At 52.0% G+C, this 16,635-nt stretch overlaps 4 protein-coding genes across 5 annotated transcripts in view; 3 read left to right on the forward strand and 1 right to left on the reverse strand.

Annotated features, from left to right (window-relative positions):
* Positions 1 to 79: 79 nt before the first annotated feature.
* On the forward strand, positions 80 to 3,976 carry Lcat (lecithin-cholesterol acyltransferase). Of its 2 annotated transcripts, XM_004661670.3 has the most exons (6): positions 80 to 323; positions 1,020 to 1,176; positions 1,253 to 1,368; positions 1,473 to 1,568; positions 1,646 to 1,870; positions 3,380 to 3,976. In XM_004661670.3, the coding sequence occupies exons 1-6, from the start codon at positions 170 to 172 to the stop codon at positions 3,952 to 3,954; spliced, it is 1,323 nt and encodes a 440-aa protein (XP_004661727.2). In that variant the 5' UTR covers positions 80 to 169; the 3' UTR covers positions 3,955 to 3,976. The 2 variants fall into 2 exon arrangements, with proteins under 2 accessions (XP_004661727.2, XP_045004311.1); XM_045148376.1 differs by lacking the exon at positions 1,473 to 1,568.
* Positions 3,977 to 5,351: 1,375 nt separating this feature from the next.
* Positions 5,352 to 7,774, forward strand: Psmb10 (proteasome 20S subunit beta 10). The gene is made up of 8 exons (XM_004661677.2): positions 5,352 to 5,478; positions 5,696 to 5,783; positions 5,872 to 5,969; positions 6,066 to 6,206; positions 6,454 to 6,569; positions 6,688 to 6,746; positions 7,363 to 7,514; positions 7,623 to 7,774. Exons 1-8 carry the CDS (start codon positions 5,423 to 5,425, stop codon positions 7,732 to 7,734), a joined length of 822 nt encoding a protein of 273 aa, XP_004661734.2. The 5' UTR covers positions 5,352 to 5,422; the 3' UTR covers positions 7,735 to 7,774.
* Positions 7,775 to 11,842: 4,068 nt separating this feature from the next.
* On the forward strand, positions 11,843 to 13,722 carry Ctrl (chymotrypsin like). The gene is made up of 7 exons (XM_004661676.2): positions 11,843 to 11,897; positions 12,471 to 12,574; positions 12,660 to 12,739; positions 12,847 to 12,928; positions 13,084 to 13,264; positions 13,343 to 13,476; positions 13,561 to 13,722. The coding sequence occupies exons 1-7, from the start codon at positions 11,846 to 11,848 to the stop codon at positions 13,720 to 13,722; spliced, it is 795 nt and encodes a 264-aa protein (XP_004661733.1). The 5' UTR covers positions 11,843 to 11,845.
* A 245-nt stretch (positions 13,723 to 13,967) lies between these two features.
* The window catches only part of Pskh1 (protein serine kinase H1), a 44,281-nt gene continuing 41,613 nt past the window's right edge, over positions 13,968 to 16,635 (reverse strand). Inside the window, exon 3 of the mRNA XM_045141487.1 lies at positions 13,968 to 16,124. Within this exon, the coding sequence (XP_044997422.1) occupies positions 15,807 to 16,124 (318 nt within the window). The 3' untranslated portion in view covers positions 13,968 to 15,806. The remainder of the gene's footprint in view (positions 16,125 to 16,635) is intronic.

Below are 16,635 nucleotides of genomic sequence, written 5' to 3' on the forward strand. Positions count from 1 at the left end.
CAGGCCCAAGGCCGGCTCCCTCAGGCTGTGCCCTTTCCTGGCATTGGCAGTCTTTGGCCACCCCCATTGGCTGTCCTGTCCCTCCCACTGGTTCTGGAGCCCCTCCCATCCCCACACCAGATAAAGCCAGCCTAGAACTCCCTCATCTGTCAGTAGGCACTGGGCTGGAATGGGGCTGTCTGACTCCCCATGGCAGTGGGTGCTGCTGCTGCTGGGGCTCCTGCTCCCCCCTGCTGCCCCTTTCTGGCTCCTCAATGTGCTCTTCCCCCCGCACACCACGCCCAAGGCTGAGCTCAGTAACCACACACGGCCTGTCATCCTCGGTAAGCCCCCACCAGGTCCGCCCCTGATGTACCAGGCGAGACTTTGGAGAGTCCCAGTCCCTGGCAGCGGCAGCAGATGCTGCCAAGGCCCTTCTGCTCCTGCATTAGCCCCATACCTGCCTCGTGTGTGAAGCGGCCAAAGCCTTGGCCCATAGAGACATCACCCCAACCCCCACCATACTGCTCCATGTGGCTGAGTTGTCTATTCCAGGGTGGGTACAGGAGGTGGGGGGGGTGACAGAATGAGGTATGCCCGAGGCTTCAACAAGCAGGGACATTGCGAGCTCTGGCCAGCTGCAGCCACACTACTTCCTTGGTTCCCACCCCCACCAAGGACAAGACACCCAGGACAGGCCCACGTAGGCCTCCCCCTTACTCCTGGCCCACTCTCCACTCCCCATAGTTAGTTATTTGTTCTCACCTTGGACTTTGGCAATAATGAAAAGCCAAGCTGGATGTTTGCTTTGCCGGTGCAGGGGTCAGGGGTCAGCAGCCTTGGCTTCTGCACCCTCCCCGCTTAAAGAGAGCCTGGGCTTGGAGCTTCTTGGGGAACTGTGAGGGGGTGTTATGGGGAGAGGATAAGTGTCATTAGTGTCTGGGAGCTGAGGGTGTGGGAGATGGCAGGGTAGGCTGGGTCTTGGGGTGGGGTGAGGTGGGGGATGCCAGGGAGTCTAGAGTGAGAGCCAGTGCCCACAGTGCCTGGCTGCCTGGGGAATCAGCTAGAAGCCAAGCTGGATAAGCCGGATGTGGTGAACTGGATGTGCTACCGCAAGACAGAGGACTTCTTTACCATCTGGCTGGATCTCAATATGTTTCTACCCCTTGGGGTAGACTGCTGGATTGATAACACCAGGTATGTGCCACGTGTTCTGCTCAGCCCCACACACTGCCCTGTGGCTGCTGGCTGCTGAACAGCCCACTCTCCCCAGGGTTGTCTATAACCGCAGCTCTGGGCGTGTGTCCAATGCCCCTGGTGTACAGATCCGTGTCCCTGGCTTTGGCAAGACCTACTCTGTTGAGTACTTGGATAACAACAAGCTAGCAGGTGGGTGTACCAGAGGAAAGGATGGGGGCTGTGGCCTTTGGTGGGCCATCAGGAAGCCTGCAGGTGTCATGGTCAGAGACCCCTGTACTGCCATCTCCCCGCAGGCTACATGCACACACTGGTGCAGAATCTGGTCAACAATGGGTACGTGCGGGATGAGACAGTGCGCGCTGCCCCCTATGACTGGCGTCTGGAGCCCAGTGAGTGCGGGTGATGGATTTGAGGCACGGCAGGTAGTCTGGACCCTGACTGCCCTGACCTGACCATCCATCTGCAGGCCAGCAGGATGAGTACTACCAGAAGCTAGCAGGGCTGGTGGAGGAGATGCACGCTGCTTATGGGAAGCCCGTCTTCCTCATTGGCCACAGCCTTGGCTGCCTGCACTTGCTCTATTTCTTGCTGCGTCAGCCTCAGTCCTGGAAGGACCGCTTCATCGATGGCTTCATCTCTCTTGGGGCTCCCTGGGGTGGCTCTATCAAGCCCATGCTGGTCTTGGCCTCAGGTGAGAGGGTCTCTGATCACTTTTATCCTGTGGGTGAAGGAGGATGAAGCAAGTCATAGAGCTGTCTGTCACCTCAGCTCCACTCACTATGCTGCCCAGGAGTATTGTCTTCCATTCCTGGGGGCATACTAGTTGTCATGAGCTCCTTGAAAGTGGTCACCTTGGCAGGACTATTAGAATGGCTCTTTCCAGAGTCTGTGTCAGGGATAACAAAGGGGAAGTAAACAGAGGATGTGAACCCCAGCAGTCTCATTCAACCAAAGATTTTTTTTTCTGGTATATATATATATATATACATATGGTGCATGTGAGTGTGCATGTGTGCATGCATGTTCACATGCATGTGAAGGCCAAAGGACAACTTTGGGTGTCATCCTCAGATGCTGTCACCTCCTTTGAGACGGTCTCATTGGCTTCTGGAGCTCACCAATTGGCTAGACTAACTGGCCAATGTGCTCCAGGGACCCTCATTTTCACCTTTCCAGAGCTGGAATTACAGTTGCATGTCACCACACCTGGAATTTTATATGAGTACTGGGGTCAAGCTCAGGTTCTTATTCTTGCAACTGAGCTATCTCCCTAGCCCTCAACCCAAGATTTCCCTGTGTCCCCAGGTCCTGCCTAACCCAGCTTTCAGCTACTGTTTTTTTTGTTTGGTTTGGTTTTTGGTTTTTGAGTTTTTTCTTTTTGGTTTTCCAAGGTAGGGTCTCACTCTAGCCCAGGCTGACCTGAATTCAGTCTCTGGGTGGCCTCGCACCCATGATGATCCTCCTACCTCTGCCTCTGAGTGCTGGGATTAAAGGCACCACCACATCCGGCTCAGCTACTTTTGCTTCCTCTGCCCAAGGACCTGTTTTATTGAGGACAAAACTACTGGCTCTGGTCCTTCTTACCCTTCCCTGAGGAGGAGTTCCAGGCACTCATTACTAATACAGAACCACTGTGTGCTGGACACAGCCAGACTCAGCCTTCCCAGTAGAAGCAAGAGAGACATCAGATTATATGCCACAGTCTCATTTTATCCTCTGCAAATAGTCACATGACCCATATACAGCGTAGGTCCCACATAAGGCCTGAGCAAGAATAGTCTGCACCTCCACACTCATTCCATTCTCAGAACAACCCCAAGCTCCTTTGAGTCACTACAGTTCTGTTTTACAGAGGTACCAACATAGCCTCTTGTTTAACAAAAATATAAGCTAGGCGTGGTGGCGTACGCCTTTAATCCCATCAGAGAGGTAGGATCACCATGAGTTCGAGGCCACCCTGAAATTACATAGTAAATTCCAGGTCAACTTGAGCTAGAGTGAAACCCTACCTTGAAAAACCAAAATATAAATATATATGTAGAGAGGGCGAGAGAGAACATCAGACCTAATCTGACTGTGGCTTGGTGTCCAGATCTGGATGGGATAGGGGCAAGTTTGAATATCCCACTGAGCTTCAACTGAGGCAAATTGTGGGCCAGGCAGGCCCAGCTTCCTGTCCCACCTTGCTCCGTGTCCACAGGTGACAACCAGGGCATCCCGATTATGTCCAGTATCAAGCTGAGAGAGGAGCAGCGCATAACGACGACTTCCCCCTGGATGTTTCCCTCCCGCCAGGTGTGGCCTGAGGACCATGTGTTCATTTCCACGCCAAGCTTCAACTACACAGGCCATGACTTTCAGCGCTTCTTTACGGACCTTCACTTTGAGGAAGGCTGGTACATGTGGCTACAGTCACGTGACCTGCTGGCAGGGCTCCCGGCACCTGGCGTAGAAGTATATTGTCTGTATGGCGTGGGCCTGCCCACACCCCGCACCTACATCTATGACCACAGCTTCCCCTACAAAGACCCTGTGGCTGCGCTCTACGAGGACGGTGATGACACAGTAGCCACACGCAGCATGGAGCTCTGTGGCCAGTGGCAGGGCCGCCAGTCACAACCTGTACATCTGCTGCCCCTGAATGGGACACAGCACCTCAACATGGTCTTCAGCAATAAGACACTGGAGCACATCAATGCCATCTTGCTGGGTGCCTACCGCCATGGCACCTCTGTGCCCCCAGCTGCCAGCCCAGTGACCCTGCCCCCTGAATAAATACCTTTTTGTTTTGATTCTATAAGCCCTGTGTGTTGTGGGTTGAAGGGAAGACATTGCAGGTTCTCTACACTCAGATCTACATATCACCAAGCTCCAGGACCAGAGTTCAATGGAGCAGGAAGCAAGATGATGTTTTGGCCTGAATACGTTGGAGATGTCAGCGTTTAATTCTCCCCATTGAGCTATTCAAGCAGCCTGCCCTGTGCCAGTCCTGAGGACTGGAGTTAGCTATACCCACAGCTATAATCGGGGGGGGGGGGGGGCAGAAGAATGATTGGAGGTTTGAGTCCTGAGTAGAGAGAAGAAAGTATAGTTAAACAGTAAGTGAAAACTCTGCATTCAATCCCCAACACTAAAAAAAAAAAAAAAAGTTTAAAATCTGGGGGATTGGCATTCATTAATTAGATCATCTAGTAAGGCTTTATTTTTATTTTACTTTTGTTTTTCCGAGACGAGTTCTCACTTTGCAGCCCAAGCTGGCAGTAAACCTGGCCTGGCTTAACTTGCTGGAGTTTTTGTTTTCAGTGCTGGGAATCAAATCTGGAGCTTTGTCGGTGCTAGGCAAATACAGTATTACTGAGCTATAGCCCCAGCCCAAGTTGCCCCTTGAGATGAAAGGACCAGCAGCACTATGAGGTTTACAGGTGGCAAAGACAAGAGTTGGGAGCTACAAGAAATGTAACAAAGGACAAAATTCAGCCAAGCCCAGCTGGGGAGATGGCTCAGCAGTTAAGGTGCTTGTCTGCAAAGCCTAAGGAACCAGGTTTGATTCCCTAGTACCCATGCAAAGCCAGATATACAGGGTGGCACATGCATCTGGAGTTCTTTTACAGTTGATAGAGGTCCTGGCATGCCCATATTCTCTCTCTCATAAATAAAAATAATTTTAAAAATTCAACTGGTGAGGTGGCACATGCTTTTAAACCCAGCCCTCGGGAGGCCAAGAGTTTTGAGGCCACCCTGAGACTACATAGTTCCAGGTCAGCCTAGGCTAAGATGAGACCCTACCTTGAAATACAAAACAAACAACAACAACAAAAAATAAATAAGCCAAGCCTACTCTATTGGGGACCAGTAACTAGCAGAGACAACAGTCACCAGTTCAATGGCTTTAGGCCATGGCCCTGAGGTTAGAACTGATACTGTGGTAAGTTGAGGAAAGCAGGTGTCAGTATCAAACTGAGGAGTGGAGGGAGGATTTGTCCTGTTGGGACAGAGGATAAGGAACATTACCTCCCTTCCCAAGCTACCTGGAACCACAAACAAAGGTGAAAGTGAAAGAGAAGATGAGCAGTGTCTCAACCAGGCTGAAGGTGAAAGCGAAAGCAGGGAAGCCTCGGCCTGAGTGCCCTGCGCTGCTGCACAGACTCCGAGGGTCTCTCTGAAGTCTTTCTGCTCCCAGGGCCCACTCCTCTGACCCACCCATCCACCCCCAGATTCCTACTCGCCCTCTCTGCACCCGGAGATGCTGAAGCGGGCGCTGGAGCCCACAAGGGGCTTCTGCTTCGAGAATTGCCAGAGGTGAAGGGGGGCGGGGGAGTGAAGTTCTGATCAGGGATGCTGCTGGTGCTTCACTGTGGGGCCTGTTTTATTCCTGGTTGGGGATGGGGGAATGGGAGGGCGTTTCCAGGCTTACCCCCAGGACCAGAACCGGGCGAGGGGGGATGTGTTATGAGATGATGGGTTCAGAGACTGTAGAAGCAGACTCCAAAGCCCATCCACCTCACTGTGTTTCCAGAAACGAAACCTTAGAACGCGTCCTCCCTGGACTCCGGGTCCCTCCTGCACGCAAGACCGGGACCACCGTCGCTGGACTCGTGTTCCGAGTGAGCAGGGAGGGAGGGCGATGGGACGGGAGGGATGAAGGGACAGGGAGGAGGAGAGGCAGGATCTACGGCTCTTCCTCCTCCGCAGGACGGAGTCATCCTGGGTGCGGACACGCGGGCCACCGACGATTCCGTCGTGGCGGACAAGAGCTGCGAGAAGATTCACTTCATCGCCCCCAAAATCTAGTGAGAGCCCCCGGACCCGTTCCCACGCCCTAGCCAGTGCCCGCACGCGCCAAGCGCTGACCACACCGGCCCTCCTCCGCCCCCCTTCGCCCTCAGCTGCTGCGGGGCTGGAGTAGCCGCGGACGCCCAGATGACCACGCGGATGGCAGCGTCCAACACGGAGCTACACGCGCTGTCCACGGGCCGCGAGCCTCGGGTGGCCGCGGTCACTCGGGTCCTGCGCCAGACGCTCTTCCGGTGCGGGGCGCGAGGCTGCGATGACCCCCCCTCCTCCGCCAGAGGGGCCCTGGCGAGGTGGACCCGACTGATAGGAGGTGGGACAGAAGCCAGGGCGGGGCTGAGACGAGCAGAGAGACGGGAAGAAACCCCAGCAAGGGGCCCTGGTCAATCACAGGACGCCAGGCCCCGGGAAAGGGGTGGGACTCAGATCCAGGGGTGGGGCCCCTGGCTCCAGCTTGAGGTGACGACGTCCACCCGCCTACAGGTATCGGGGCCACGTGGGCGCATCCCTGATCGTGGGCGGCGTTGACCTGACAGGACCACAGCTCTATGGCCTGCATCCCCACGGCTCCTATAGTCGTCTGCCCTTCACGGCCCTGGGTGAGTGCTCCTGTCCTTTTCCTGCAAACCCTGTTCCCAGCAAGAAATCCTGTTCTCATGCTGGTCTCCCAGATGAGGTGGCCTCAGCTAACCTCAGATGTCGCTTCCCACCTTGTAGGCTCAGGACAGGACGCGGCCCTGGCACTGCTGGAGGACAGGTTCCAGCCAAACATGACAGTGAGTGACTTCATCCTCCCTGGTGGGAAGTGCACTGGGCGCTGGGGCGTGCAGGAGGCCCCGGGCCAAGTCTAGAAGGAAGGCAGGCTTGTTAGAGGAGAAGGTGACAACTAAGTAGAGACTGAACCACGGCCCAGTGGGGTTGGGACACGGACCAGAGCTTAGATGGCTTGGAGAAGCTCAGGTTCATAAATGATCGTTTGGAGCTTAAGGAGGAGGAAAAATCCAGTGGGGTTCCTCTATGAGGTTTGAAGGCTGAGATGGAAGTGGGTGACTCTGTGCTTCAGAAGTAACTAAGGCCAGAGAGAAACTCAGTGACAGAGGATTTGGGGAGCAAGACTAATGGGGGGGGGGTTGGGCAGACTGCTGCAAGAGGGACTATAAATTTAAAATGACTGAGAAGTCTGTTCATTGAATAGTTGGAAGGAACACAGGGTCTCGGGAGAGAGGGAGGCAGAAGCCAGGGGATGAGGAATTTGGGGTGGAGGGAGAGAAAGGATTTGAGTTTGCACAGACTGTAAATAATAGTCTAGGCTTTAAGACTAACAAAGGCCTCAGGCTAGACCCTGAGGTGTCACTGGATGGTCTGTAAAACTTCACTCACACATCACTACAGCTGGAGGCTGCACAGGAGCTGCTGGTAGGAGCCATCACCGCAGGGATCCTGGGTGACCTGGGCTCTGGGGGCAGCGTGGATGCATGTGTGATCACCGCTGCGGGTGCCAAGATGCTGAGGACTCTGAGTTCACCCACAGAACCCGGGCAGAGGTGGGAGTAAGGGGAAGAGGGAGACTACAGGTGGGAGCAGGGGCTGCAAATAGGAGGCTACTAGAACAAGACAGGCTGAGTGCTGAGGCCATCCCTCCTCCCTTCTAGAACTGGCCACTACCGCTTTGTGCCTGGAACGACAGCTGTCCTGACCCAGGAAGTGAGACTCCTGAACCTGGAGCTCCTGGAGGAAATTGTGCAGGACATGGAGGTGGAGTAGTAGACCAAGACTTAGAGCTTGGAACACGGGGAAATAAATCAAGAAAATACAAACAACTAAAAAGGCGGCTGTCTCTTTCTTGAGTGGAGTGGAACAGACAGCTGTAGGGACTCCATGGCTGAGTTATATGTACAAGGACCACTGCCACCACAGGTCCAGTGCCTGGCCTAAGAGGTACCTTTACCATTATCTCAGACTTCTACCCAAAAATAACTCCAGCTCTGGCCAGCATGTCTTGCCCCAAACCTTCTAACTCCATACTGTAGAGGTTCACCCTATCACTTCCCTACCTAGCATTTGCCCTCAGTTCACTGGGATCCACAAGCCATTATGACAGCCCCTACCCATGGTCTCTACTTGGCTTACTAATGATGCAGAACAAAGCCCATACTATCTCAGTCAGGCCCACCCTGGGCCTTGTGGGGGCTGAAGTGCTGGTAGAGGAACTGCTTCCTGATTCTACAAGTTATCACCCAGCACTCCTCACACCGACAGTGCCTGTACCTACGACATTCGTCTGATGACCAGGCACACCTGGTCACTTATGAAAAGCTGAGCTAGCTTTATCTGCACCATTGGAGCTGTGTGACTTCACATCCTCTAGGCTGACAGGGGTCATGGATTCATGTGGGAAGAGATGACTCATTTACCCAAGAAACCTTTGCTATGCACCACTGAGTGCCAAGCCTGGGTGCTGGCTGCTGGTAGGAACATGCTGTCGTCAGAGTGGCTGAGCTCTGCTGGGGCTTCAGTACTGGTAGAGCAGGGCTGGGAATTTATCTCAGTTGGTAGTGCTTTTTCTAACATGCACGAAGCTATGGGTTTAATCCCCATCATCACACCTACCACACCTGGCACTGCACAGCAAGTTAAGATGTAGTGGAAATACTTGTAAACCCAGCACCTAGAGGGTGGAGGCAGAAGGACCAGAAGGTCAAGTTCAAGTTCATTCTCAACTACATGGCAAATTGATAATAGATTTTTTAAAATATTTTATGTAGCTGGGCATGGTGGCGCATGCCTTTAATCCCAGCATTCGGGAGGCAGAGGTAGGAGGATCGCCATGAGTTCAAGGCCACCCTGAGACGACATAGTGAATTCCAGGTCAGCCTGAGCTAGAGTGAGACCTTACTACGAAAAAACAATATTTTATTTATTTGTTTATTTATTTATTTGAGAGGGAAAGAGGCAGAGAGAGAAAAAAATAAGAGTGGGCACGCTAGGGCATCCAGCCACTGCAAATGAATTTCAGATGCATGTGCCACCTTATATATCTGGCTTATGTGGGTCCTGGGGAATCAAACCTGAGTCCTTTGGGTTTGCAGGCAAACACCTTAACCACTAAGCCATCTCTCTAGCCCAGTCTGACCTGGAATTCACTATGTAGTCTCAGACTGGTCTCAAACTCACGGTGATCCTCTTACTTCTGCCTCTCGAGTGCTTGGATTGGATTAAAGACATGCCCTACCACACCTGGCACTGCATAGCAAGTTAAGACCAACCGAGGCCACATGAGACCATGTCTCAAGAAAACAAAACATGTGGGGGGGATGTGGAAAAAGAGGAACCCTTCTACACTGCTGGTGGGAATGCAATCTGGTCCAGCCATTGTGGAAAACAGTGTGGAGGTTCCTAAAACAGCTAAAGATTGATCTACCATATGACCCAGCTATAGCACTCCTAGGCATATATCCAAAGGACTCATCTCATTTCCTTAGAAGTACGTGCTCTACCATATTTATTGCTGCTCAATTTATAATAGCTGGGAAATGGAACCAGCCTAGATATCCCTCAACAGATGAGTGGATAATGAAGATGTGGCACATTTATACAATGGAGTTCTACTCAGCGGTAAAGAAAAATGAAGTTATGAAATTTGCAGAAAAATGGATGGACCTGGAAAGGATTATACTAAGTGAGGTAACCCAGGCCCAGAAAGTCAAGCGCCACATGTTCTCCCTCATATGTGGATCCTAGCTACAGATGATTGGGCTTCTGCGTGAGAAGGAAAATACTTGGTAGCAGAGGCCAGTAAGTTAAAAAGGAGACATAAAGGGAAGAGAAAGGAAGGGAGGAGGATACTTAATAGGTTGATATTGTATATATGTAAGTACAATGATTGTAATGGGGAGGTAATATGATGGAGAATGGAATTTCAAAGGGGAAAGTGTCGGGGTTGGGGAGGGAGGGAATTACCATGGAATTTTTTTTATAATCATGGAAAATGTTAATAAAAATTTAAAAATTAAAAAAAAAAAGAAAGAAAACATGGAACCAGAAGAGCATTCTTTAGAGGTTCTCTAGTCTGGAGGTTTCAGGGCTCCTGATTGTGCTTCCTCTAACACATTTTTTTTAAGATGGTCTCTAGCCCAGGGTGCTCTCCCTCCCACATCCAGTTTATGTGGTTCTAGGGATCAAACCCAGAGCTTCATCTCTAGCCCCTCAACACTTTATGAAAATTTTTATGTACAACAACAAAAAAAGTGAAGGGATTATACACAGAGTGCTCAATGACACCATACTTTACAATTCATATTGTGTTGTACTTGTTTGAACATATATCCATTCATCCTTATATCACCCATTCATTCATCTTTTTTAGTTTTATTTGTTTTAAGGTAGGGTATCACTCTAGCCCAGGCTAACCTGGGATTCACTGTGGCCTTGAACTGAAGTCAATCCTCCTACCTCAGCCTCCCTAATTCTGGGATTAAAGGCATACGCCACCATACCTCACAGAACTGAGGTATTCTTGAGTCAGTCAAAGCCCTCACACCCCGAGAAGGAGGCAACCAACTCACCTGTTGCAACTCTGCACACAGGAGAATCTTCTTTCCTTTAGTTCAAGTTCAGCCTGGTCTCTGGGCATGGTTGTGCACATCTTTAATCCCAGCACATGGGAGGCTAAGGTATGAGTTCCAGGCCAGCCTGGCCTGGAGTGAGACCCTGTCTCAAAAAAACAATAACAACAACAACAACAAAAAAAAGCAAAAGCAAAAACAAAATCAACAGCAAGCTCAGCCTGGAGCTTAATCATAGGCTACAGATACCAGGGGTTACCCTTGACAGGCTTCAGGCTGTCATCTTTTAGCTTGCAAACTTAGTTCCAGGGTCTGCCAGTCATTGAGGGCTCACTCACACATTAAGAATGTGGGGTACTAGGGCTGGATAGATGGCTTAGCAGTTAAGGTGCTTCCCTGCAAAGCCTAAAAATACAGGTTCAAATCTCCAAGTCCCATATAACCAGACCCACAGTGATGCAAGCATGCAATGTCGCACGTGTGCCGTAAGGGGGCAAACACATCTGGAATTTGTTCACAGCAGCTGAAAGGCCCTGGTGTGCCCATTCTCTCTCTCAAAAATAAAATTAAAAGAAAAATTTGTTAAAGCCAGGCTTGGTGGTGCATACCTTTAATACCCTTTAATACCAATACTCTGGAGGCAGGGGTAGGAGGATCGCTGTGAGTTCAAGGCCACCCTGAGACTACATAGTTAATTCCAGGTCAGCCTAGGCTAGAGTAAGACTCTACCTCGAAAAACAAAAACAAAAATGTTGGGCCCAGAGCCAAACACACGAGTCTCCCACATACTGGTGGGAGACTCAGCACCTCTGAGCAAACCTCTGATTCCTGTTCCAAAATGATGAGGAATCCCTGAAATGATACATTAAGATGCACAACCTGTCAGGATGTCCATCCCTGACCATCCATGGAGCTGGCTGGCCACTTCCTCCACCAGTCACAAACACCCCTATACTCTGAACAACCTTCTCTTGAGAGCCCAGCGTTTCTCATAAAGTCCTCTGGTCCCAGCCACTACATTGATACTTTAGACCTCATTTAACCATACGCCATTGGTACTCAGTGGCTAATAATAGGGGCGTGAGGTGGTTCAGAAAGCCAATCAGAAACCAGGCTTAGAGAGGTGGGGGTGAGAGCTTCACACCTGGGTTCTGTCTGATAATTCCAGAGACCTTGGCCTGTGACTTCTAAGTGGAGTGTGGGAGTGGGCTGTGCCCACACAGCTGGTCTAGTCTTAGGCCCTGGACTCACCCAAGGACAAGGATACCTATAAATAAAGCTACATTGTTCTCAACTTCATCTCTTCCACAATGCTACTGCTTAGCCTAACCCTCAGCCTGTTCTTTCTCGGCTCCTCCTGGGGTGAGTGGGCTAGGACGAACCATCTATCACTATACAGCCTGGAGCAACTTAAGCTCCCGTCTCCAGTCCAGGGACCCAGGGAAAGGGTCAGTCCAGCTGTTAGGGAAGCAGTTGGACACCATGAACAAAGAAAAAACAATGTGTCAGTGCAAAAGGAAGACCCTGCAGGAGTGAGGAAGAGATGTATAGCAGTAGACCTCACAACTAGGAGTTGGAACCAGGCCTGAGAGGGCTTGGGAAGCCAAGACAGTGGGATGCGTGGTCTAGGGAGAGCCCTCTGGCGGCACAGAAGGTATCAATTGCTAGGGAGGAAGACCAAGACGATCCCAGTGACCAGAGAGTAAAGTGGCCAGGGATGGATCTGAGGTACAGGATGAGATGTGGAAGGATTTGGGGACTGATTGAATGAGGACGACTAAACAAGCTCTGCAGGGTCAGAAGGCATTTGGGGAGGAGTGGTCAACAGCATTCCCAGTTTGGATTCCCCTGAGGTGTACGGCTTGAGGGCAGCTAGAGGAAAGAGGTGGGGCAAGGTGGGATGGGCTATGGATCCTCACTAACCCCTGTATCCAGGCTGTGGCGTTCCTGCCATCAGGCCAGCCCTGAACTACAATCAAAGGATCGTCAATGGAGAGGATGCTGTGCCAGGCTCCTGGCCCTGGCAGGTGTCCCTGCAGGTACAAGAATCCTAGGGGTGAGGTAGGTTCCTGGGTGCTTTGCACTGATCCGCAACTAAAGCCAGTCCCCATCTGCTGACCCCAGGACAGCAACGGCTTCCACTTCTGTGGTGGTTCTCTTGTTAGCCAGTCCTGGGTAGTCACTGCTGCCCACTGCAACGTCAGGTGAGTGTTCCACACTTGCCCTGCCCAGTCTAACCCTGCCCACTCCTCTTGGGTGCCCCCTCTTGCTCTGTACTCCCAGCAGTTGCCCATCCCCATTATCCCTGCAGTCCTGGCCGCCACTTTGTTGTCTTGGGAGAATATGACCGATCGTCCAACGCTGAGCCGGTGCAAGTGCTGTCCATCTCAAAGGTGAGGGCCGCTGCATATGTGGGAAGGAAAGTGGGCTACAGGGGGGCTGGTTTGGGCACAGAACATTCAGACATGCCTTGACCCACTTACCTTGGCCCCATCCCTGGGTGCCTGAGTCCACCCCAGCCCTACATGGTTCCTTCCTGGTCCCACAGGCCATTACATACCCCAGCTGGAACCCCACCACTATGAACAATGACCTGACACTTCTAAAACTCGCCTCGCCAGCCCGGTACACTGCATCTGTCTCACCAGTCTGCCTGGCTTCCTCAAATGAGGCATTGCCTGCAGGCCTCACCTGTGTCACCAGCGGCTGGGGCCGAATCAGTGGTGTGGGTATGCACATGGGTCAGGACTGGGGAAGAGGGGGACAAACACCCTGGGCCAGTCTGACTACCCCCTTCTGGCTCATAGGCAATGTGACACCAGCACGTCTTCAGCAGGTAGTTCTGCCGCTGGTCACCGTTAATCAGTGTCGGCAGTACTGGGGCTCCAGTATCACCGACGCCATGATCTGTGCAGGTGGCTCAGGTGCCTCTTCATGCCAAGTAAGCACAGGTGTGGATGTCCTCTTCACCGTCCCATGGCCTACCTCCTCAAGCTACCATACTGACCCTTTGCTTCCTTCTTAGGGTGACTCAGGAGGCCCGCTTGTCTGCCAGAAGGGAAACACATGGGTGCTCATTGGTGTTGTCTCCTGGGGCACCAATAACTGTAATGTGCAAGCACCAGCTGTATACACTCGGGTTAGCAAGTTCAGCTCTTGGATCAACCAGGTCATGGCCTACAACTGAGTCCTCTACTGAACCCTTCTCTATCTTAACCCAATAAAAACACCAGGCTCTTTCCTCTCACGTACTCATGTCTGTCTTCCTGGTTCAGGCGAAGGAGTTCCCGAGGCTTCTATCTCTGACTTATGATTTTGTTTTCTGGTATCAAAAGGGCTAAGGAGCCAGGATCTTCCTACAAAGCCATTCAAGGCTGTGGTGTCCATCCCTTCTCCAGGGCAGTCTGTTGTTCTGTAACAGAATCAGGGATGTTAGAATGAATTGCAGCCTTCCCTGGGGAGGGCAGCCTGTTTATTGAATACAGAGGATACATTTACAGAGTACACAAAATAAATAACTGCACATTCTCTATCCACGGTCCATGGCATGAAGGCCTGGTGGGCCTATCAAAGGCCCAAGATGCTAAACTCTCCCTGTCCTATTCTCAGGACTAGGCATACCTTGGGCAAACGAGGAAATAAATCCCTAGGACCACAGCCCCCAGACACTCATGGGGAACTGAAGGAGAAGTCTGAGGCTCGGGTCTCCACTGCTTTCTGCCCAGTGGGCAGTGGTGGTGGAAGGAGGCACAGTTGAGTTGGCACAGAGTGGTCTCTTTGGTTTGAATTCCCAGTGGAGGTGGCACATGAAGAAAGAGAGCCTAGTCCAAGACTGCCTACTGGGAGGAGCTGAGTGGGGAATCAGACTTCCTGCTGCCAGAGGCTCTATAGTCTAGCTAAGGCCTAAGCCAGGCCCTGGCCCTTCCTACCCACTTAAAGCAGCTATAGAGGGAGGGAGCTTAGATTCCAGACTAGTGTGTGGTAGTGGTAGGGGAAGACCATGACAGCTATGGGGACTGTTCTGGCTCAATTCTCTGGGAAGGAAGGTCCCCCCACCAGCCTCACCTATCTTCCATCAGCCTAAGACTCAACAGGACCAGACTGGAAGGTTAATGAATGCTGTGAAAGGAAGTGGGCACAGGACAAGACCATCTCTCACAAGAAGGCCAGTATACCAGACACCTAGGATTCAAAGGCAGATCACACAGTATGGCTAAGTTCCAGGGAGAGGTACGCAGAAGCTGATCAGAAGGGGGGTTGGGAGGCCCAGAACTCTCCCCCAGCACAGCAACTCCTTCCTTTCCTCTTCCTTTTGGAGGACTGTGAGTGCCATGCCCAGGCCAAACACTAGATGGCACCTTTGTGAAGCTATAGGGGAGGGCATGGCAGCTCCTGAAGAGGCAACGGGCAGTACAAAAGGCTAGAACCAGGGCTGACAGCAGGATCCTGGGGGAATCCTCTGCATGATTCAGGTGCTCCCCAATCCCCCAGGTAGCAGCAGTGGAGCTCCCTTGAACCCCTACAGTTGGGAAGGAGACAACAGTGGGCTCTGTGGGCAGAGAAGGCACTGAGGCTGGTGGGCAGGAGCCCTCTCACAGTTAGAGGGTTCGGAGCTTGGGAATATCTATATCTATGCCACAGTCCTACAGTGGTCCTGGCAAGTCTGGATGCTTGTGAGGGGTACTTAGTGGCATGTGAAGAAAGACAGGTCTTGGTTGGGGGTGCGGCTGCTTAGATTAAGCCTTGGCTAGGGGTCCAGTTAAGGCACCTAGGGCCTACAGCCTAGCTAAGGCCAAAGCTGGGCTTCCCAATGGAACATAATCTTAAGGAACAGGATGTCATGGAATGTGGGGAGCTAGTGAGGATTTTGGGGGAAAGGGGATTATAAAAGTAACTGTCCCAAAGAATCCTGGGCCATAGGACCTACTCTACCCACTTCAGGCCCCTTTGGTCTAAGAAAAAGCCAAAGGATGGGAGATTGGTGAAGGCTAGATCCTGTCCCTTCTCCCAACTCACAAAGAACACCTGCCCACCAGGAGTAGCAGTACCAAATCTGTTCAGGTGGGGTCACAGACCCCTGGGCCACCAGTATGTCACACCAGACACAGACCCATGGTAGGGTGGGGGCTCCTGAAGGCACAGAGAGGGAACTGGGACCAGACATACTCTATGTACTGCTGGCCATCAGGTCTAGCTCTAGAGAGGGTACTGGGCCCAGATAGCAGAGTGACCAGGATGAGATCATGGTGTGTCCATGCCACAGCTGGCGGCTCAGCCATTGTACTGCTGCTGATAGCGCAGGTTGAGTTCCCGCAGCTCCCGCTCCCGCACGCGGCGTGACTTGTTGGAACGGGTGGAACGGCTAGAACGTGTGGACTGAGCCGACTTGGTGCTCTGGCAACGTGAGGAGGCGCGCTTGAGGAGATTCTGGGAGATGGATCGGTGCAGATTCTTCATAGATGAAGAGGCTGCCATGCTCACCACCCATGGGTGCCTCAAAGCCTGCAGTGCAGTCATCCGGGCTCCAGGGTCCACTGTCAGCAGGCGGTCAATGAAGTCCTTGGCCAGGTTAGACACACTGGGCCATGGCTAGAAGCCAAAAACATGTATTAGAATGAAACTACTCAACAATTCCCACATGTCTGAAAGATGCCACTGCCATAGCACTGGGGATTTGCCAAGCATCTGTGCATTCCCTGGGGAGAGACACCAACCCCCCTCCTCCCACACAGCACCCTGGGCCTTCCCTTTGTCCCAGTGCTAGCTGAGGTTGCTAAGCAGGGGCTGCTCCAGATGATAAGGAATCTGGTAAGAAGGAAAAGGACCTGTCTCCCTTCACCCCAGGAGACACTTTTTTAAAACTGTTTTCTTTTTATAAGAGAGAGTGAGAGTATTGGTGCACCAGGGCCTCCAGCCTCTGCTATCGAACTCCAGATGCATGAGCCACCTTGTGCACTTGTGTCACCTTGTGTGTCTGGAGAGTTGAACACAGGTTCTTAGGCTTTGCAGGCAAGCACCTAAACTACTAAGCCATCTCTCCAGCACCTCCCCCCCAGTACTTTTAAGTACTCTGAAAGTCTGGCTAAGGGAAGTAGCCCCT

Source organism: Jaculus jaculus, chromosome 1, assembly GCF_020740685.1.
Source record: "Jaculus jaculus isolate mJacJac1 chromosome 1, mJacJac1.mat.Y.cur, whole genome shotgun sequence".
NCBI classification, from domain to species: Eukaryota; Metazoa; Chordata; class Mammalia; order Rodentia; family Dipodidae; genus Jaculus; species Jaculus jaculus.

Bases quoted from the DNA above. Each gene is read 5' to 3' on its own strand.
- Lcat (XM_004661670.3), top strand. From the start codon at position 170: ATGGGGCTGTCTGACTCCCCATGGCAGTGGGTGCTGCTGCTGCTGGGG. The intron at 1,177-1,252 runs GTATGTGCCACG...CACTCTCCCCAG, and splicing joins TGCTGGATTGATAACACCAG to GGTTGTCTATAACCGCAGCT. The intron at 1,369-1,472 runs GTGGGTGTACCA...ATCTCCCCGCAG, and splicing joins GGATAACAACAAGCTAGCAG to GCTACATGCACACACTGGTG.
- Psmb10 (XM_004661677.2), top strand. From the start codon at position 5,423: ATGCTGAAGCGGGCGCTGGAGCCCACAAGGGGCTTCTGCTTCGAGAAT. The intron at 5,970-6,065 runs GTGAGAGCCCCC...CTTCGCCCTCAG, and splicing joins TTCATCGCCCCCAAAATCTA to CTGCTGCGGGGCTGGAGTAG. The intron at 6,570-6,687 runs GTGAGTGCTCCT...CCCACCTTGTAG, and splicing joins TCTGCCCTTCACGGCCCTGG to GCTCAGGACAGGACGCGGCC.
- Ctrl (XM_004661676.2), top strand. From the start codon at position 11,846: ATGCTACTGCTTAGCCTAACCCTCAGCCTGTTCTTTCTCGGCTCCTCC. The intron at 11,898-12,470 runs GTGAGTGGGCTA...CCCTGTATCCAG, and splicing joins CTTTCTCGGCTCCTCCTGGG to GCTGTGGCGTTCCTGCCATC. The intron at 12,575-12,659 runs GTACAAGAATCC...TGCTGACCCCAG, and splicing joins CCTGGCAGGTGTCCCTGCAG to GACAGCAACGGCTTCCACTT.